The 23,036-nt window shown below is 34.7% G+C and overlaps 2 protein-coding genes and 1 pseudogene across 2 annotated transcripts; 1 reads left to right on the forward strand and 2 right to left on the reverse strand.

Annotated features, from left to right (window-relative positions):
* Positions 1–10,743: 10,743 nt before the first annotated feature.
* Positions 10,744–12,104, forward strand: LOC142524871 (putative sugar phosphate/phosphate translocator At2g25520). Its single transcript, XM_075629012.1, has one exon. It carries the CDS (start codon positions 10,870–10,872, stop codon positions 11,917–11,919), a length of 1,050 nt encoding a protein of 349 aa, XP_075485127.1. The 5' UTR covers positions 10,744–10,869; the 3' UTR covers positions 11,920–12,104.
* A 1,890-nt stretch (positions 12,105–13,994) lies between these two features.
* On the reverse strand, positions 13,995–16,125 carry LOC142524878 (pentatricopeptide repeat-containing protein At4g21065-like). Its single transcript, XM_075629022.1, has 2 exons — positions 15,159–16,125; positions 13,995–15,089 (listed from the first exon to the last, which is right to left on the reverse strand). Exons 1-2 carry the CDS (start codon positions 15,557–15,559, stop codon positions 14,003–14,005), a joined length of 1,488 nt encoding a protein of 495 aa, XP_075485137.1. The 5' UTR covers positions 15,560–16,125; the 3' UTR covers positions 13,995–14,002.
* Positions 16,126–16,453: 328 nt separating this feature from the next.
* LOC142523935 (violaxanthin de-epoxidase, chloroplastic-like) lies at positions 16,454–22,027 on the reverse strand (annotated as a pseudogene).
* Between the last annotated feature and the right edge of the window lie 1,009 nt (positions 22,028–23,036).

A 23,036-nucleotide genomic window follows, 5' to 3' on the forward strand; every position in this document is an offset into this window, starting at 1 on the left:
CAGCTCAACCGGGTAATAAAGAGAACATTATGCCTCTTTCTGGAAAACTCACGCCTGAAGACTTTCCAAGTGCTGAAACACAAAGTCATCAGATTACCACCGACATTCCATCTGAGTCTCCCACAATCTCTGCCATGGATCAGTCTACCCAACTGCCTCCACTTGATCTTTCAGCTGCTCAAACTGTTTCTGTTGATGAGGCAGAGAAGTTTTTATCCGACTTTGATAAACTGTCACCTTCCAAGATCAAACAGTCATCTTCACCAGGTTCTCCCACCAAGGATGATCCAACAGCTCTTTCAGAACAGCTGATGACCTCCCCCAAGGAATTGCATACAACCCAGCTGAACAACCCCTTTGATGTATGCAAACTCTCCTCCACCAAGTTCTTCGCCAGCAAAACCAGAGGAACCAGATGTCACTGGATCTAAACCGTCTGCTTCTGCTGAAAACATTGATCAACCTATTCAGAGCATTACGGATGGACTCCTTGAGCCTGAACCATCAAAATTCGCTGGTAAGCTATCCTCCTCTCAACTGGTATCTTTCAAGAACAGGTTATTATCTGAAGACGACATACCTGAAGACCAAGATGTTCTAGAAGAAAGCTTCCAGCAGCAGATTCTGACCAGGTTGATCACCATGGATCAATCCATTTTGGCTCTCAATCGAAAACAATTTGATCTCAAGGAGGACTTTCGATCAGTCAAGACTGCTTTCCGTAATGATCTTTCCGCCATGAAAACGAGTTTTTCTCTCATGCTAGCAAAACATAATTCTGCTCATCTTAACCTGTGCATTGGCCTATCAGAGCAAATGACACATTTTCAAACAAATTTGGAACAACGCCTTGATGCCCAAGGTGCTTAGCTTGCAGAAATCATGGAATTTCTTGTTCATGGTGATGTCAAAAAGGGGAAAAGAGAGCGACAAAAGGCAATTCAAGAAGCAGAAATATCTGTTATGAAGGAATTGCATGAATTGAAAGAAAAAGAAGACAAGGAGAAAAGCAGTGGAACAAAGTAAAAGGTCCAAAGAAACTCTTGTTGCCAATTTTCTTACAACAGCTGGTAACTTTGTTTATTGTAATTTCATTCACTTAATGAAATACAATATTTTCGCTCTTATATATCTTCGTCAATATTTTTATGATTCATAGCCCTACAGCTAGGTTTTGTCATCACCAAAAAAAGGGAAAATTGTTAAGAAAATATTATTCCCAAGAATTTTGGTGTATGACAAAAACAAGTCAGCACGAAATCAGCTGCGGTTCGTATATGAGATATGCATCAGTTCGACCGCTCGGCTCATCAGTTGGTATATCTTCCTAACCGGCTAAATCTCAAAGAATTCTCAACCGCTTACTTCAGACCGTTAGCAGATTTAGCTTGGACTTTAATGATTCTCAGAACCGGATCATTAAAGAGAACTATTTATTGCTCAAAGACATTCTCTGACCGGCTTGATACATTCGAAATATTACACCGCCTTGAAGTCAACGTATACTTTCATCAGTTCCAAGAATGATCTGCATTTATATCTTTATCCCAGAAAGGGTAGATCAAGTATAGACTTCAAATTCTGATTAAAGAAGACATTTACCATAAAAAGAACTCCTCAGGTAAATCGCTTCAGAACAATGCCGAGCAAAAGGAACATTAAATGCTTCTATGAAAGATCATTTAATGCTCATCAAGTCGACAGCAACTCATCTGTTCAGTGAATCAGGTTAACATTGCTGCATCTTTTCCGACCTTTAAGAAGATCACATATATATTAACGGAGGAGTGTGCTAGCTAAGATTATCTCTGGATCAACAGCTAAAAATATTGTTGCTAGTATACACAAAGATCTCATAGCGCTATCACAAGCTTACATAATTCATCGTTCTCTTAGCACGCTTTAAAACATCGTTGCATTCGATCTCCTAAGGATCAATTTCGTGCTACTCAAAGCAAACTGAATTGTTCATATCAGTAACCTTTTGGTTATTTGATTTAGTCTCAGTTTCTGGTGAACAAAGTGTTCTTAAAATCCAGTAGTGTAAAGTGATCACTAAGAGTTTCAAAACAGGCAGTGTAGTAAGTCCTGATTGGAGTGGGCGGTTGCAAAAAATTTGTAGAGCCAAAGTATTTTAGTGGAAACCTTCCCAAGGGGAAGAAGGGGTGACGTAGGAGTATTCATTCTCCGAACATCCATAAAAACCATTGTGTCACTTTACTTATCGCAAGCATTCTCTTTGTTTCTAATTGTTGAATAAGCCTGTTAACGTGTTCAAGTTTCTATTGGAAAGTGTGAAACGTCTTCCGCACTAAATAGTGGTTCACATTTCCAATCGTTTAAGAAGAATTGTTTCAACAGCCTAAAAACGGTCGAAACCAATATTTTACACGAGAAAATTTGAAAGAGTTCATTCACCTCCCCCCCTCTATACTTTTCCGATCCCAACAAATGTAATTTCTAAATTAATACAAATAATACATAATTCGATTCCAGAAATACTTGATTGTATCCTTTAAAGACTCAAATTTGATTATTCGACGATGACAAAAAATATAGTTTGAAGTTAATATTTTCTATGGTGTCATTCGTGAAGTAAAAATGTAATACCTAAATTGGTATAAGGAAAACCTAATTCGAGTTAAAAAATAGTTGATTTTACCCCCTAAATACGCATATCCGATTATTTGGAGATTTCAAAATGAATAGTTTGAAGTTAATATTGAGTAGCATTTGATAATGACATTCGTGAAGTAAAAATGTAATGTTTAATTTAATAATAATAGTACCTAATTCGACTTCATGGATATTATTGAGTGACCTTTGGTAATGGCACTAACAAAAGCTATAAACTTCAAACTATATTCTTTTTACATTCGTGAAGTAAAAATGTGATGCCTAAAAATGTGACATATTACTTATTTGATAATGAAATCCGTGAATTATAAATGTGATACATAAAATGTGACATTAAAAATGTTTAATTTGACATCTCAAATAATCGAATATGAATATTTATGGGGTAAAATCAACTATTTGTAACTCGAATTAGGTTTCATTGTACCAATTTATGTATCACATTTTTACTTCAACATCATAGAAAATATTAATTTCAAACTAAATAGGGTAAAATCAAGTATTTCGTGACTCGAATTAGGTATTATTTGTATTAATTTAGGTATCACATTTTTACTTCACGAATAATATCATCAAAGACAACTCAATTTACCTTAGAGCTATATATTTTGACATAAAAAATTAATTGAATTTTAGTATTTATAGAGTAAAATCAAGTATTAGTACACTCGAATTAGATACTATTTGTACAAATTTAGGTATCACATTTTAACTTCACAAATGACACATCTAAAGTCACTCAATATTACTTGAAATATTTTGTTGTATGTCAAAATAATCAAAATTGAGTCTTAAATTGGTAAAATCAAGTATATGTATAATCGATTTAGGTGCTATTTGTACCTATATTTAGGTACCAAATATTTAATTCACAAATTTCATCATCAAAAGTCACTCAATATTAACTTCAAATAATATATTTTGACATCCTCAAATAATCGAATTTGAGTATTTAAAAGGTAAAATCAATTATTTGTGGACTCAAATTATGTATTATTTGTATTAATTTAGGTATCAAATTTTTTATATTATGAATGTCATCATCAGTGCTACTCAATATTAACTTCAAACTATATTTTGACATCCACAATTAATTGGATATGAGTATTTAGAGAGTAAAATCATGTGTTTGTAGACTCTAATTAGATATTCTTTATACCAATTTAGGTATCACATTTTAACTTCACAAATGACACCATCAAAAGTCACTTAATATTATTTAAACTCGAGTATTTTCTTACACATTTGAAGTATTCAGATTCCCAAATCAAATATCTGGAACTCCAAAATAGGTATTTTATAGGTCAAAAAAAATATTTTTCTAATTCCATGATTAATGAAAAACTGTTTTTTTTTTCAAAAATTAGATGACATGAATAAGTCATTCTAACGCAATTTCAATGAAAAGACTAACAATTATTGAATTTATTGTGATTGCTCGAAAATCTAATATTTTCTTACACATTTAAGTATTCAAAAAACCAAATTAAGCATTTGGAACTCCAAAATAGGTACTTTGTAGGTCAAAATAAATATTTAATATTATTTCACGATGAGTGGTTAACTATGTTTTTTTAAAAAATAAAAATAAAATGACATGAATAAGTTATCATAATGCATTTTTCATGAAAAAACTAACAATGACTGAATTTTATTTATTACTCAAAAATATAGTATTTTTTTTTATACATTTGAAGTATTCAAATAGCAAAATTAGATATCTAAAGCCTCATAAGAGATACTTTGTAGGTCAAAATAAGTATTTAATTTTATTCCATGATAATTGAGAAATAATAATTTTTTTAAAATTATATTTTAGATGAAGAAGACATGTGTAATTATTGTGGATAAAATTATATATATATATATATATTTAAATAATAAAGGGCAAAATTGTAACTTTGGGTTTGTAGGGAATTAAAACTAAAATTATATCATTATTAAAACTATATTGATTCTTAAAAAATTGTGATAAGATACTTTAATTCAAAGATGTGTGGAGAGATTTTTCAACAATTTATCGAATTAATAACTAAATGAAACAATTGTTATGAAAAAGTAAAAATTTATGGTAAAAAGTAAAAATCTCCAACTCTCGAAATTATCAAACTACACATTTTATAATATTTTTCTCTCAACTCACTTGTGATTTCTTCACAAATGAGAGATCTATTTATAGAAAATCTTTACAAATAATCCAAAAATAAATTCATCATTACACACTAATTTTCAATATTAACAACTCTTATTTTCAATATTCAAATATTCAACATTCAAATATTCAATACACACATTTTAAATATTATTTTTTAACACTCCCCCTTGTGATGATGATCATAATGATTGTCTTCATTACATGTTTTTATACTGCCTCAGTTAAAAACCTTACTATGAAAAACCCATTGGGATAAAAACCATAGTAAGGGAAAAAGAGTGCAGTCACGTAAACTCCTCCTAATGTTGACACGAACAATTCTTCACAAATTTCGTAGATTGCGCATCCCAATATTATGTATGTGCTTTCTGAATATTGTCGTAGGACGTGCCTTTGTGAAGAGATCTGATTAATTTTCCCTTGATTGAATGTGACGAACATCAATATATTTATTCTTCTCAAGCTCCTTGGTGAATGCGAAAAACTCAGGAGGAATATGTTTAGTTCTGTCACTTTTTAATGTATCCTTCTTTCATTTGAGCAACACATGCAGCATTATCTTCATATAGTATCACGGGCTTCTCGTCAAATGATAATCCACATGAGATTTGGATATGTTGAGTCATTGATTTTAACCACACACATTCACGGCTTGCTTCATGTAGTGCAATAATCTCGGCATGATTTGATGAAGTTGTTACGAGTGTTTGTTTCTGTGAACGCCAAGAAATTGTAGTGCCTCCACGAGTAAATACATACCCAGTTTGAGAACGTGCCTTGTGTGGATCAGATAAGTATCCAGCATCAGCATAACCAATTATACTTGGATTAGCATCTTTTGAATACAAAAGTCCCAAGTCTGTCATTCCTCGTAGATAACGGAATATATGTTTAATTCCGTTCCAGTGTCTCTTTGTTGGATATGTGCTAAATCTTGCCAATAAATTTACGGCAAAAGATATATCAGGCCTTGTACAATTTGTAAGATAAATAAGGGCACCTATAGCACTTATATATGGTACTTCTGGACCAAGAATATCTTCATCATCTTCACATGGACGGAATGGATCATTTTCTATGTTTAATGATATAACAACCATTGGAGTACTTAAAGGATTTGATTTATCCATATTAAAACGTTTAAGGATCTTTTCTGTATAATTTGTCTGGTAAACAAATATTCCACATTCTTTTTGTTCAATTTGTAAACCCAGACAATATTTGATTTTTCCAATATCTTTCATTTCAAATTCTTCCTTCAAGTATGACACAACTTCTTGAAATTCCTTGTTCGTTCCAATGATGTTTAAATCATCAACATATACAGCAATAGTTACGCATCCGGATGTTGTTTTCTTACTGAAAACACAAGGACATATTGAATTATTTACATATCCCTTTTTCATCAAGTGATCATTTAGCCGATTATACCACATTCGGCCGGATTGCTTTAACCCATATAATGATCTTTGTAATTTCACAGAATAAAATTCTCTGGGTTTTGAACTTTGTGCTTCAGGCATCTTAAATCCTTCACGAATTTTCATATATATATTACTATCAAGTGATTCATATAAGTAAGCTGTAAAAATATCCATAAGACGCATTTCTAAATTTTCAGATACCGCCAAACTAATCAAATAGCGAAACGTAATTGCATCCATCACGGGAGAATACGTTTCTTCATAATCAATTCGAGGCCTTTGAGAAAAACCTTGCGCAACAAGTCGAGCTTTATATCTTACAATTTCATTTTTCTCATTTCCCTTTCGAATAAAAACCCATTTGTATCCAACAGGTTTTACGCCTTCAGGTGTAAAGACTATAGGTCCAAAAAAATTACGTTTATTTAGCGAATCTAATTCAACCTGGATGTCATCTTTCCATTTTATCCAATCATGCCGATTTTTACATTCACCAAAAGATTTTGGTTCATGATCTTCATTATCATTTATGATGTCCATTGCCACATTATAAGAAAATATATCATCAATTTCTTCTATATCTTTTCGATTCCATATTTTTCCAGTATTAATATAATTGATAGAGATTTCACGATTCTCGTCGGTTTGTGGTTCTGACAGAATATTTTCATCATCATGTGTTTATTCAGGAACATCATTCTCTATTTTGTGATCATCATGTGTTTCTTCAGGAACATCATTCTCTATTTTGTGATCATCGTGTTTCTCTATGAATTTTCTTTTTCGAGGATTTTTATCCTTGGAACCGACTGGTCTTCCACGCTTCAGGCGTTTGATGACATTATGAGTATCTTCAATTTGTTTCTTCGGATTTTCAATTCGAGTAGGGGAATTTGCAGCATGTATATATGATTTAGTTATCCCCTTTTGTGTCTGCAAATGCATCTGGTATTTGATTTGCTATTCTTTGCAAGTGCACAATTTGTTGTATATCTTTTTCACATTGTTTTGTTCTTGGATCCAGATGTAACAATGATGATACATACCATGTAATTATTTTTTCGGTATGTTTCTTTTCTCCCCCTAACATTGGGAAGATTTCCTCATTAAAATGTCAATTAGCAAAACGCGCTGTGAACACGTCGCCTGTCTGAGGTTCAAGATATCGAATGATTGATGGAATATTATAACCGATATAAATTTCAATCTTTCTTTGAGGTTCCATTTTCTTTCGTTGAGGTGGTGCAATAGGCACATACATCATACATCCAAAAATTCTTAGATGAGAAATGTCTGTTTCTTTACCAAATGCAAGCTGCAATGGGGAGTATTTATGATATGCACTTGGTCTGATGCGAATTATTGCAGCGGCATGTAAAATTGCATCTCCCCACATAGAAATAGGTAGATTTGTTTTCATAATCATTGGTCTAGCAATCAGTTGCAGACGTTTAATCAATGATTCAGTCAATCCATTCTGTGTATGCACATGAGCAACAGGATGCTCAACAATGATTCCCATAGACATACAATAATCATTGAAAGTTTGGGAAGGGAATTCACCAGCATTATCAAGTCTAATTTTCTTGATTGTATAATCGGGAAATTGATTCCTCAATTTTATTATTTGAGCAAGTAATCTTGCAAATGCAACATTTCATGTTGACAATAAACATGCATGTGACCATCTGCTGGAAGGCATCAATCAATACCATAAAGTATCTGAATGGTCCACATGGTGGATGAATTGGTCCACAAATATCACCCTGAATACGTTCAAGAAACATTGATGATTCAGTTTGGATTTTGACTGGTGATGGTCTTATAATAAGTTTTCCAAGAAAACATGCTTTACATTGAAACTTATTATTCTGAAATATCTTCTGGTCTTTCAGCGGATGACCATGTGTATTTTCTATAATTCTTCGCATCATTGTTGAACCAGGATGTCCTAATCGATCATGCCAATTGGTTAATATTGAAGAATTATCAACTACCATGTTTGATTCAATGGGACTTATATGTGTATAATGCAATCCAGTAGGGAGCATTGGTAGTTTTTCAATCACATATTTCTTTCCTGATTTACATGTGATAAGACACATATATTTCTCATTCCCTTCATTCATTGTTTGAGTATCATACCCATGGGAGTATATATCATTAAAACTCAACAAATTTCTTTTCGATTGTGGTGAATATAAAGCATCATTGATTAAAAATTTTGTACCATTAGGTAACAAAAATTGTGCTTTACCACATCCTTTAATCAAGTCTACAGGACCTGATATTGTATTCACCATTGTTTTTGTTGGTTTTAGATTCAAGAAATATCTTTTATCTCAGGAGGATAGTGTGCGTTGTACCACTATCGGGTATGCAAACTTCAGCTTTGTTCATAGCATTTTCTATGTTTGAACTTCAAAAAAATATGCAATGAAATAAAATTACTGACAATACATTTATAAAATAAAATACAATACAATACATATGTAAAAAAATATAGCACACGATAAAACATTATCATACGGATATATTTTACATATTTATTCCACCAGCAAATTGATCATTGTCTGATAAATCAATCAGAAAATCTCCGGCATCAAAATGAGTTGAATCACTCAAAGGTTCACTCTGTTCAGTGAAGTTGGTCTCATTTTCTTTCCCCTTTATTGATTCTTTATAAAGTTTACAAAGGTGCTCAGGGGCTCGACAAATACGGGACCAATGTCCTGGAGTACCACATCTGAAATAAGAACTTTCAAATCTTTTTGAGTGATTCTTATTAACGCTCATACTTTCATGATGCATTTCTGTGGATGGTTTGGGACACTCTTTTGAGATGAGTTATGGAAGTAACTATCTCGATTATTTTCAAAACCACGGTCGCGTCCACGACCACGACCACCTCCACGTCCACGTCCACGTCCACGACCACAACCTCGATTTCGTCCTCGACCAAAATCTTGTCTATAACTTTGATTTTGGTTTCCAGATTTAAATTCATTTTTGTTTACGACATTTACTTCAGGAAATGCCGTTGAACCAGTGGGTCGTGCCTGATGATTTCTCATTAACAGCTCATTATTCTTTTCCGCCACTAGGAGACAGACGATAAGTTCAGAATATCTCGAAAATCCACGCACTCTATATTGTTGTTGTAGAGTTATATTCGATGCGTGAAAAGTGGAAAATGTTTTTTCAAGCATTTCCAATTCAGTAATCTCGTGTCCACAAAATTTCAATTGCGAGATTATTCTATACATCGCCGAGTTGTAATCACTGACTTTTTTAAAATCTTGGAATCTCAACGTATTTCATTCATCTCGGGCGGTCGGAAGTATAACTTCCCTTATATGTTCGAATCTTTCTTTTAATCCCTTCCACAAAGCCATGTGATCTTTTTCAATTAGATATTCACATTTTAATCCATCGTCGAGATGTCGACGCAAAAATAACATGGCTTTTGTCTTTTCTTGTGATGTCGATATGCCATTTTCTTTTATGGTCTCACTTAGACCCAGTGACTCAAAATGCATTTCTACATCGAGAGTCCATGACATATAATTTTTCCCCGTAATATCAAGAGCAATGAATTCGAGCTTTTTCAAGTTTGACATGGTGATACTAAAAAAATTACGATGCATTTTATTAGTTAATGAATATTGCAATACAAAGTGATGGATAAACAACAAGTACAAGCATTCGTAAAAATAAAGAAAACACACGAGGAGGATATTCTCCGAAAAATACAAGATCCGTGAGTATGATAACCAAAATAATTAAAAATAACCTTGATAAAGCCATCTTCTTTTTTCTTCGAAAATTTGATGAAGAATAATTGTTTAGAAAAGAATAGAAAGTTGGAGTGATTGAATGTGTTTGTGAAATCATATATTTATAGAGCAAAAACTAGCCGTTTTGTTACCGTTTATGATCGTTGGTGTACAAAAAAATAAATGTATGTAATTGTATAATTTTATGGTAATAATATGATGTATATAATATTAGTCATGTTTAAATAATTATGTATATCATATCACATTATTATAATGAGGTGTCATAAGTTATTTTGTTTAAAAGCCTATAGGCTTTTATACTTGTCGTATACCTTACCGGGAGTATGGGATGTCGTCTTAACATCCTCCCAGGATTTATAACAAGTTTTTGAAAAATTTATAACATTATATTATATATTAAATATATCACGTGTTATAAAAAAGTAAAAATTTATGGTAAAAAGTAAAAATCTCAAACTCTCGAAATTATGAAACTACACACTTTATAATATTTTTCTCTCAACTCACTTGTGATTTTCTTCACAAATGAGAGATCTATTTATAGAAAATCTTTACAAATAATCCAAAAATAAATTCATCATTACCTACATCATCATACACTAATTTTCAATATTTACAACTCTTATTTTCAACATACAAATATTCAACATTCAAATATTCAATACACACATTTTAAATATTATTTTTTAACATCAATAAATTAATAGAGCACTTTGTGTTAACGACATCCTTCCGTATAAAACTCCTCTCGGCTTCTTTCCCCAAAATTGTGTAGTAGTATATAAGATCCTCTTTCCATCCCCTCCGAGAACCTCCGCCGCCGCCGCCGTCTCCACCACCACAGCCGCCGCCGATGGGGAAAAGTGAGGCCCTCTCAGATGGGGTGATTAAAAAGATAATCCTCTCATATACATATGTGTCCGTATGGATTTTCCTCTCTTTCACAGTCATCGTGTACAACAAGTACATCCTTGACCACAAGCTCTACAACTGGCCTTTTCCCATCTCCCTAACTATGATTCACATGGCCTTCTGCTCTTCTCTAGCTTTCGCTGCTGTCCGCCTGTTCAAGATCGTGGACCCGGTGGCGCTCTCCCGACGCGTGTACCTCACCTCCGTCGTCCCAATTGGGGCTCTGTATGCTCTCTCCCTGTGGCTCTCCAACTCGGCTTACATATACCTCTCCGTCTCCTTCATTCAAATGCTCAAAGCACTGATGCCTGTTGCTGTTTATTCTATCGGAATTCTCTTCAAGAAAGATGCTTTCAAGAGCAACACCATGCTTAACATGCTTGCTATCTCCGTGGGAGTTGGGGTCGCTGCTTTTGGTGAGGCCAAGTATGATTCTTGGGGGGTTCTGCTTCAACTTGGTGCCGTTCTTTTTGAGGCTACGAGGTTGGTTATGATTCAGATCTTGTTGACTTCGAAAGGGATTAATTTGAACCCGATTACTTCGCTTTACTACGTGGCACCCAGTTGTTTGGCTTTTCTTTCTGTTCCATGGCTCATTGTGGAGTACCCGTTGTTGAGGCAGAGATCCGGGTTTCATTTTGATTTTGCTATTTTTGGGACCAACTCTCTGTGCGCATTTGCTTTGAACTTGGCTGTGTTCTTGCTTGTGGGCAAGACCTCAGCTTTGACCATGAATGTCGCCGGGGTGGTGAAGGATTGGCTCTTGATTGCCTTTTCTTGGTCTGTGATCAAGGATACAGTGACGCCATTGAATTTGTTTGGTTATGGGTTGGCCTTTCTGGGAGTCGCATATTACAATCATTCCAAATTGCAAGCTTTGAAGGCCAAGGAGGCACAGAAGAAGGCACCTCCAGCAGATGAGGAGGCAGCGAAACTGCTGGATGAGAGGGAAGAAGATGGAATGGGAAGGAAAGGAGATACACAGGCTTAATTTATTGTTTAAATATTCTTACGAAAAAGTTAACACAAGTGTTCTTGGAATAAATGTGAGCAGAAATTTGGTTTTTTTTCCCTTCTTTCTTTTGGGTTTTTGTGGCTGTTAAGATCAAGATCTACATTTCATGCTCAGTGTGGGTTTATGCTTTAAGTATAATTAAATACACCAAAATTATCTGAGATTTCATGTTTTTGAATCTTATATGCAATGGTCATGAATCTCTTTATGCTGTTAACTTTCAAGTTTTAATCTTTTTGTCCACTATCTTGGTTGGATGGTCTCTATGTGCTGATTGGTTCTCACTTCTCACCAAGGTATGCTGTTGTTTGGAGCTTATGAGAGAAAAGAGTGAATCTTGAATGTGAATCGATGAAATCTTGCATTAGTTTTCCGGTTCTATAAAAGATTTCTAATTGTGTTCATTAAATGGTACTTAAGTTTTTCTGAAACATTTAAACACTTCCCCCTTTTCATTTCTTGCCGTGTAAAGCTCCTAGAGTGTTCTTTCATGAAAGTTGGCTGGCCTTGAAGGTTCTTTCCTCTTCTGGTTTGAATTAATTTGTCCTTTAAAGTATAAGTGAAGTTGAAGGAAACAAATTTTGAAGGTGAATTAGCATGCGCAGAGAGGACTAATGATTAATGAATAAATGACTTGAAAATATTGTTATCTTATGTGATGGAAGAAGTAAAATTTGTTGTAGCAAGAGTTGTTCACCTTTCCTTATTTGCATTATCATGTAGACAATATTTTTTTGGGATTGCCCCTCAATTTTTGCATCCCATTGGCAATGACAGCTAATTTGTGCTAATAGAATTCCTAATAGTAATAGGTATTTGGTGAAAGTCTTTAGTCAGTTGCATCTATTAAATTTCTTTAGTCTAAAATGGCTTATTCATAGTCAACTTCTCCTTGTATTGTGAGAGTGAGTGATCCAAGACATTAATAATACTGCAGAAACTTGTGTGAGTCGATCTCACGGGTCGTATTTTATGATACAGATATCTTATTTGGGTCATTCGTGAAAAATATTATTTTTAATATTAAGAGTATTACTTATTATTGTGAGTATCGGTAGGTTTGACCCGTCTCACAGATAAAGATTCGTGAGACCGTCTCATAAGAAACTTATTCTAAAATACTCGTAATGAGATTCGAGAAGATGTGACTAATTTTATATTTTGTATTGTGTTTGCGGCTAAAAGATATTCTTCATTAGTTAGTAGTAGGTATTTTTGTTAATCTCATGGTACAAGATGCATGTATTTTTATTTGAAAAGAAATTAATATATTTATTTATAATTTATACATTTAATGATCAAACCCGTAGAACATAATAAATGCTCTAATTATGTCTGAGTGTTGACATTGGAAAAATAGGATAGTCTAAAGTTTAAGACTCCAGAGAAGTAGACAAGGCTTAAAGCAAAAGTAATTAATACATGTATTAATATTAATAGTAATTTTTTATTTAAGAATTGAGTACGATATTATTCATCTATGATTTGAAGACTTGTATTTGCTCTTCAAATATCTTTCTCCTAAAAAATGCAACTTGGTGCGTGTACTTGAAATCGGCCTTTTTGATCAGTTCTTCTTCCTCCATGCCTAACCCCTGACATTGACTTCGATGGCTGCTAATGGTTGTTCTTACCAGAGGGTTGGCACAATTATTTTTGCCTTTTTTATATTAAAAAATTTAATTATTGTTTTGATGTGATGTGATGTAGTTGTTAAATAATTTAAGAGAGGTGGTCTGAAAAAGATTTGGGTTTTACAGAAGTCAAGGCACGATCTAAGACAAACGATTACATGGTTGAAGCAGACCCTTGAAATCAACTTGCAAAATTTAAGGCTCAATAACAAAAGTAGATTTGATTTCGAGTTTCAGTTTACATGAACATCAAGCAGCAGCAACCATAAAAAACGACTCGATACGATACAATCCAATCATGTGAAATCACCTTAGTAGTTGAGTGGCAATCACCATAAACACGTAAAGTTTTTATCGATACGAATTGCAAGATCCACGGGCCGTTTACACAAGCGCAAATGCAACAGTCATGTTTTCGCCGTCTGTTAAGACTCTGGAGCACCCTCCTTGTCTGCGTCATCAATGTCAAGTAACACATAAGATGTCGTCGCACCGTATCCACCACTCTTTAACCTTCTCTCCATTTCATCAACCATTTGGTAAATTTTCTGGTGCTCTTTGTGAGTTCTATCTCCAGCAACAAACTCATAAATTACACCAGCAAGCTCAATCATAGCACTACCAGGAACCTTTCTGATCCCCTTCTTCCCCATTGCTCTCCTGATGGTGCTTTTCTTTTCCCAAGCCATCGTTTTGGCATATAAATTGGAAAGTAGAATATAGGTGGACTCATGCACGGGCTGATTACTCATCAGCTCCTTGGCTATTCTTTCACCCAGATTCAGCTCACCATTTGCACGACTCGCAGCAATTAAGGTTCGCCATATTACAGGATTCGGATCAATGGGCATCTTACTTACAAATTCCACAGCTTCTTTCACCAATCCAACCCTGCTGAACAGGTCTACCATACATCCATAATGCTCAATCCTAGGTGTGATTCCAAATTCATTTACCATCGCATCAAAATATTGCTTTCCCTTGTCGACTAAACCAGAATGACTACAAGCAGATAGCAAACCGATGAATGTAACATCATCAGGCACCAACCCTGCTGCTTTCTTCATCTCCTCAAAAAAGGTAACTGCCTCCAGACCACGACCATGCGTCCCCATACCTGTAATTACGGATGTCCAAGAAACAATACTCCTCTTACTCGCACACATGTTCCTAAACAACCTCAATGCTTTATCAACATCACCACACTTTGCAAACATGTCGATTAATGCATTCCACAGTTCAGTGCTCTTCTCGACCTTCTCTTGATGTATGTAAGACTCGACCCATCTCCCAAGCTCAAGTGCACCCAAATCAGCGCAGGCAGACAGCACCATCACCATGGTAATCTCATCGGGCCTCACCCTGGCAATCTGCATTTTTCTAAACAGCTTGACGGCTTCATTTGGCACACCCCACCTCACATACCCACCAATCATCGCACTCCAAGGGACCGAGTCGCACTTGGACATTTCATCAAACAGCATCTCTGCCATATCAATCCCATTTTCACATCTGCAATACATATGAATTAAAGAGTTCAAAACATGGGCATCCATACTAAACCCAAGTTTGACAACTGACCCATGAACCGTTTTGCCCAAATCCAAGTCCGCGATTCCAGCACACGCCTTGAGAACAAATGGGTACGTGTAGTTGTTAGGCCCAACTCCGTAAAATAGCATTTCTCTGTAATAGCATATCGCAGTACGCTTAAAACTGTTCGTCTCTGCATAGGCTTTAATAACAGTGTTGAAAAGGAAGGAATCGTAGCAATGGGGTTCTGATTCTGGGGAGAAAATGAGCGATGAGGCATAGTCAATGACATTGAGGTGTGAGGAGATAGTAGTGAATTTTGTGAGGATTAACGGGTTACTTTGAAAACCGAGCTTTAGAAAGAAACTATGCAATTGACTGAGTTTGGAGAGAGAGTTACAGAGCTGAAGTAGAGTGAGGCAATCTTGCTCTGTTGCTCTCTTGTACATGCCAACTCGCTAAATTGATGAATCAAAATCATCTACAAAACTTGAAGAAACCCATGCCAATATTTTGCAACCTTTCAAAATATTTAACCTCAAGATTCATCCAAAAGCGGCTAATTTTCTCCGTTCAATCAAACCAGCAAATTGCACATCTCCTTTTAGAGCAAAAAGCAGCAAGCCAAGCTCTTCAAACTTTTAAATGGGCCTCCGAGATTCCAAACTTCACCTACACTACGTCCATATATCGAGCTTTGATCCACATGCTCTGCACCTTCTGTCAACTTGAGACTGTAGAGCTGCTGCTCGAAGAAATACCCAAGTCCATAAGTTCAGTCCCAGATGACGATATTTTCATCACAGTTGTCCGAGGTTATGGACGAGCTAGGTAAGTAACCAGAGTGCTTGACTTGCTTCCTAAGTTTGGAAAGACCCCATCTTTGAAATTGTCTAACTCAGTTCTTGATGTTGTAGCATATTGATATTGCAAGAGAATTCTATTCTATAGAAAGAAAATAATGGGCATCCCATTACACTTGTGAGATTTTGATGAAAGGTTTTTGCTTGACAAATAGAATTATTAAGGCTCATGGGATTTGTTCTTCCAAGAACTAAAAACATGCAATCTATAAATCCATATTAAAAAATATTGGTAGCTTGAACTAGTTGCAGGCAATAATTAAGGTATAGTATCTTTTCTTTTTAGTCTCCACTGCCACGGAAGTATTCAAAACGTTTCTTAAAATTGACCTTTTGTTGGAACGCATTAACATATATAGCAAGTGTTGATAATTTTGGTGTCAATTACAACTCTGCTACTTTTAAGAACTTGTTTTTTCTGGCATCTGCTCGTTGCTTTGTTTCTTTCTTATTTCGATTCCATTCTGGGGTCGGAAAGGGTAAGTTGCCTCCCCTTCTACTCCGCCTCCTAAAAAAGAAAGGATCCAATGCATCAAAATTCTGAAATGCTACCATTATATATTGCAGGAATCTATACAGAAAATTGTATTAAAAGAAAAAGAAAAAACGTGGACTTCCCTCGTTTCTGTGCTCTCATTAAACTTTATTTGTACAACAAAAACTACCATAACTCACCTTAATTTCCTAATTGGTAAAGCTCTCCCAAAGAGTTTCTCAACCTCAACAGCTTCCATTTTAAGCTCGCACAAAACATCCATCTCTTCTTTGCTCAGCTCCCTAAAAAAGTAGTTTTTATCCTTCAAAAGCTCATTAAATCCATCTGCCAGTCCCTGGAACAAGCTTATTTCAGTCTTGGCCACTTTCTCCACCTCAAATTCGAACTCTTCAACTTCTTTAACGATTATCTCCTCACCTTCCTCCACTGTCTTCTCTATTCTTTCAACAAGGGAGGTTCCGGCCCACAAGTGTTATCCGTCTTGACAAACTTGCTGAAATCACGGCCGATACTTTGGGCGCCTTTTCCACTTGAGGTACAATGCTTTCAGGCAGAACAGGACTTCGTGTGTATAGCACAGCACCTCCGTATCCATCCCAGGCATCATTTCTTCCTCGATAGTACACAAATATGTAATCATCTGGTTCATTAAGCACCTTGGATGAGAGAATATACCTGCTCAGATTCATTTCGGATACTAATCATTCAGTTACAATCCATGCAACATTTGCGAGTACAGTTTTCGAGAATGAAAAATCATAGTGCCAATTGGTTGGTCTTTTTGATTGGTTTAAACTCAAAAATATTGGATTACAGTTCTAAAGTATTTCATAATGTAATTTTATAACCACATTTGATTATACATTTAGAATGTTAATGTAAAATATAGAACATTTAGAGTTTGTAGTGACTACGTAAAAATGTGAAATAATCTTAGGATGTCTTCGGATAGAAGGATTTGAGGGGATTCGATTTTACCATCTGGTTCTAAATCCTAAATCTCAAATCCACTGTCTCCATTTGGCTCAAATTTAGAATGAAGGATTTGATTTCTCTTATGTTGTCCAAAATATATTTTTTACTAGATTAGTAGATTTATAAACACACTCTCCCACTTAGTCATCAAATCCTCCCACAAATCCAAATGTCTCCATCCAAACACAACTTTATCAATTGTTGGGAAAAAATAAAGGGAGAAACAAAGTGATTCTGTCATTATTGTATCCTGAATAACTGATTTAAAACGTAAAATCTATCTCTAGCAAAAACTTTTTGAGAAAAAAAAAAAAAACCTTACTTTCAAATTTTGTTTGACAATCAATCTCCACTCAAAAGCGAACCAAACACAGCTTATACAATCACACAATAAAAGCCAGATGAAACGTAATGGATTCGTGTTGAAGTAAAAGAGAGTTACCAATCATCTTGGTAGTGAAGAATGTCATAATTTCTCTCCAAAATTATGTTTTCACGTATATATAAACATGATAAATAATATACGGAAGCGGATCAGGAATTACCTCTGGCCATTGAATTTTTTTTTATTTCTCTGCTTTTACTCCGATTGATGTCTTCTAAGCACTTCACACACTCTATAGATGTTGTATAATTTTCTTATATGGTATGTGCTTAGGGACCTCAATCCCTGCTATTTATAGGCATCTCATACCATCAGCGAGTTTATTGTGGGAGCTTGATTATCAAAAAAAGAGGTGCGTGCACGTCTCAATTTTCTAAAGTTGAGGCGGCATGTGATGTTCGTCAAAAAATGGTAGGCTTATTGGCCGTTGTCAATTCCTACACGCCACGCCTCTTTTAATATGTGTCCATATTTCTTACATTCTCCCACTTGACACATATATCTCATTTACCATATAGAAAATAAAATACATGAATCATGGTGATAGGTCATCTAAAAACGATTATTATCTTCCATGTATCACAATGTATTATATCTCTCAAACAACTTAATGAATAAACCTTATGTTTATTCGAGGTCCAACTTTATTGATATTTCTCGAATCAATGAATGTGTGCACAACATATATGAGGAAATATCACATCATAGTTTCATTAATTTGTTCTTACAACAAAATTACATAAAGGAACCAAGTCTCATTCTTTCTGTATGATCCTTAAATTTCAATGGTGGCAAGCCTTTAGTCAAAGGATCTGCAATCATCAATTCAGTGCTAATGTGTTCAATAAGTAACTTCTTATCTTTAACACGTTCTCGTATGGTTAAATATTTAATGTCGATGTGCTTGCTTCGACTACCACTTTTGTTATTTTTAACCATAAAAACAGCAGCTGAATTGTCACAATATATTCTTAATGGCCTAGATATAGAATCCATGATTCTAAGCCTCGAAATGAAACTCTTCAACCATACACATGTGAGATTGCCTCAAAACAAGCTACGAACTCAGCTTCCATAGTGGAAATAGCAGTCAAGTCTGTTTTGCACTTCTCCAAGATACAGCTCCACTAGCTAGCATAAAAATATATCATGAAGTGGATTTTCGTGAATTAATGCAGCCAGCGTAGTCTGAATCGAAGTAGCTAATTACTTCCAAATTCTCAGTTCGTCAGAACATAAGCATATAATCTTTGGTCCCTTGAAGGTACCTCATTACTTTCTTTGCAGCTTTCCAATGGTCTAAACCTGGATTACTCTGATATCTTCCCAACATCCCAACAATAAATGCAATGTCAGGTCTAGTGCAAACCTGAGCATACATTGAAGCTTCCGACAGCATAAGCATAAGGAATGTTTTTCATTTGTTCCCGCTCTAGATCATTCTTTGGGCATTGGCTCAAATTAAATTTATCGCCTTTCACAACAAGAGCTATACTTGGTGAAAAATCTTTAATTAGATATCTCTCTAAAACTTTGTTGATATAGGTTTCTTGAGACAAACCTAGAATACCTCTAATTCGATCTCTATGTATCTTAATTCCAATGACATAAGTGCATCGCCCATATCCTTCATATCAAAGTTTTTAGAGAGAAATTGTTTCACCTCATATAACAGACCCTTATCGTTGGTTGCAAGTAATAGATCATCCACATATAGAATAAGGAAACAAATCTTGCTCCCACTGACCTTCTGGTATATACATTTATCCATGGGATTTTCAACGAATCCGAATGAAGAGATAACATCATAAAATTTTAAATACCATTGACGGGAAGCTTGTTTCAATTCTTCTATAGATTTCTTAAGCTTACAAACCAATTACTCACCATTACTAGAGAAGAATCATTCAGGTTGTTTCATATAAACCTCTTCCTCTAGTTCTCCATTGAGAAAGGCCGTTTTCACATCCATTTGTTGTAAATCTAAGTCAAAATGTAGCAACTAATGCTAGAATGATACGAAGAGAATCAATTTTAGATACAAGAGAAAAAGTCTCCTTATAATCGATTCCTTCATGCTGAGTGAATCCTTTAGCAACGAGTCTTGCTTTATACCTTTCAATGTTGCCTAATGAGTCTTTCTTTGTTTTGAAGACCCACTTACATCCAATGGCTTTTAATCCATCAGGCAACTGAACAAGATCCCAGACTCCATTAACTGCCATAGAATTCATCTCTTCTTTCATAGCATTAAACCATAGTTTTGACTCATTACAACTCATGGCTTGTAAAAACGTTTCAGGATCATTTTCCGCTCCGATGTTAAAGTCCGATTCGTGTAAATACACAACATAATCACTAGATATAGCTGATCTTCTTATTCTAGTAGATCTCCTTAGGTTGTTTGGTTGATCAACAATTTCTTGTTGTTCTTCATTAACAACTTGATCTACTGGATTTTCATCAGCGATTTGTGAAACTTCAGTAATTGGTTGCCTAACACCCGTTTGGTCTTGAGAGGTGTGAATAACGACCGATCTATCATTTGAATAAGAGGGTTGTGAATTAATGTGATCTTTCTCAAGAACTATGTCATTTGAATGATCACTCCCACTAATCAAATCATTCTCAAGAAATTTTGCATTTCTTGATTCCACAATTCTAGTGTTGTGAGATGGACAATAGAATCTGTACCCTTTGGATTTTTCGACATACCCAATGAAATGTCCACTTATAGTTCTTGGGTCCAATTTCTTTTCATGTGGGTTGTAGACTCTTATTTCAGAAAGACAATCTCAAACGCGTATATGTTGCAAACACGGTTTCCAACCTTTTAATAACTCAAATGGCATCTTTGGGACAGCCTTAGTTGGAACTCGATTTAATATATACACAGCTGTCTTAAGAGCTTCAGTCCACAAGGATTTAGGAAGTTTGGAGCTACTAAACATGCTCCTCACCATGTCCAATAATGTTCGGTTTCTCCTCTCAGCTACGCCATACTGGTCGGAGAACCAGACATAGTATATTGGGCAATAATCCCATGTTCTTGGAGAAACTTCGCAAACGGACCAGGTGCTTGTCCATTCTCAATGTATCTACCAAATATTCTCCACCTCTATCTGTTCTCACGATCTTAATTTGTTTGTCACATTGCTTCTCCACTTCATTCTTAAAAACCTTAAAGGCTTCAATTGATTCGTTTTTATTATGAAGCATGTAGATATACATGTATCGTGAGTAATTATCAATGAAAGAGATGAAGTATTTCGGACTTTGCATGTCCATAATCTGGACAACAAATATCTAAATGTATGATTTCTAATATTTCTGTACTCCTCTTGACATCTTTTTTAGAATTATTGGTCTGCTTTCCCTTAATACAGTCCACACAAGTCTCAAAATCAGTAAAATCTAAAGTACTGAGTACTACATCATTTAATAATCTTTTAATTCTGTCTATGGAGATGTGTCTCAATCTCCGATGCCATAGTATAGAGAAATCTTCATTTATAACACATTTTTTAATACCTCCTTGAACATGAATAGTGGTGTTATTATTTTGTAAAGAAATAGAGAAAAGATCATAAACCATTGTACCATTTCCAATAAGATTTGATTTATAAAACAAATTTATTGATTTATCCAAAAACTGAAAGGAATAGCCAAGAGGTACAAGTTTTGAAACTGAAATTAAATTCCTAGAAAAACTAGGAATATAAAAGGTCTTTTCCAATTTTAAAATAAAACCACTATCCAATATAAAGCATCAAGTCCCAATAGCCTCCACATGCGAAGATATCTTGTTTCCTGAATAGATGCTCCGCTCATTTTCTATTTGCTTCCTTAGGTTTTGTATACTCTACAAGGTATTTGTAACATGGATTGTAGAACCAGAATCAATACACCATGTGTTATAAATCATATCAACCATATTAGATTCATAACAGACAAAAGAAATATGAATACCTTTCTTTTCAAGCCAGTCCTTAAATTTATTGCAATCTTTCTTAATGTGTCCCGTCTTTTTACAGAAGAAACACTTGGATTCTTTCTTGATGTCAGGTTGATGTGGAATTATTCCTTTCCCTTTTCCCTTGACTTTGACTTGCTTATTATACTTTCCTTGTGTAGTCATAAATACATTATCAATCGTTTCCATCAACAATTTTCCTTCTTCTTGAATACACATGGTCATTAATTCATTAATTGAACATTTATTATGTGTATTGTAACGTCCCGAAAATTCGAAGGTCCACGCCAACCACATGCATACGAGTTATTAAATTCCTTGTGTATTTTAATTAATTGTTTTAACTGCTTAAATTAATTATGTTGTGCATATTGACATGTTTAAAATATATTTTCTACATGGTTGCATTAATATATATTTTTAGAGATCGAGGAACGGAGACCGAAGGGTGAAAAATAGATAACGTTTTTATTAAATATTTATTTTTAATTATTTAAAATATGGGTGGTGCTTTTTATTATTTTTGAAAATAAGGGATTTTGAGGTGATTTTATACGCCGGGACGTAAATTTTATCGGTGTTGGTTTTTCAACAAAAATACAAATGTTTTGGTAACCCGGCTAATAAATTCACAAAATTTTCAAGCAAAATTATTTTAATGGGCCTAAGCTTTGTTAGTTGATTAATTAAGTATATAATATATTAAACAACCCCTTAATCCTTCAAACACCACGCCCCACACCCCAATAATTTACAAAATCTTTCCCTCAAACTCACACGGCACACAAAATTAAAATCAAGGGAAAAGCTTTGGAAGTTCAAGGAAAAAATTCGGCCAAGGTATACGTCGTCGTTCATCGCATCGTCGATGTGTTTTCTTGCGTAAAATACGCAAAGACACACCATATTCTTTCCTTCAAACATCTATCACCATAGTATTGTTTTAAGCATGTTTTGAATTAAAACAAACCACACATCTTATTATTTTTGTATATGCTTCTTATGTGGTTTTTAAAACATGAAATTTGATCCAAAAATCATGAAACTCATGTACCTAAGGAGCTGCCATGACTAGGAAGTAATATGGGATTGTTTTACACAAGTTTAAAGGCCTAGAACCATGCACAATATGCTGCACACGCACAAGAATAGAAAGCTGGAACCGAAACATGTGATCGTGTGTCATAGGGGCTCGATTTTTGGGAATAAAAGGCTAGGTCTTGCATAGCTCGTC

Source organism: Primulina tabacum, chromosome 14 (genome assembly GCF_025594145.1).
Source record: "Primulina tabacum isolate GXHZ01 chromosome 14, ASM2559414v2, whole genome shotgun sequence".
In the NCBI taxonomy this organism is placed as follows: domain Eukaryota; kingdom Viridiplantae; phylum Streptophyta; class Magnoliopsida; order Lamiales; family Gesneriaceae; genus Primulina; species Primulina tabacum.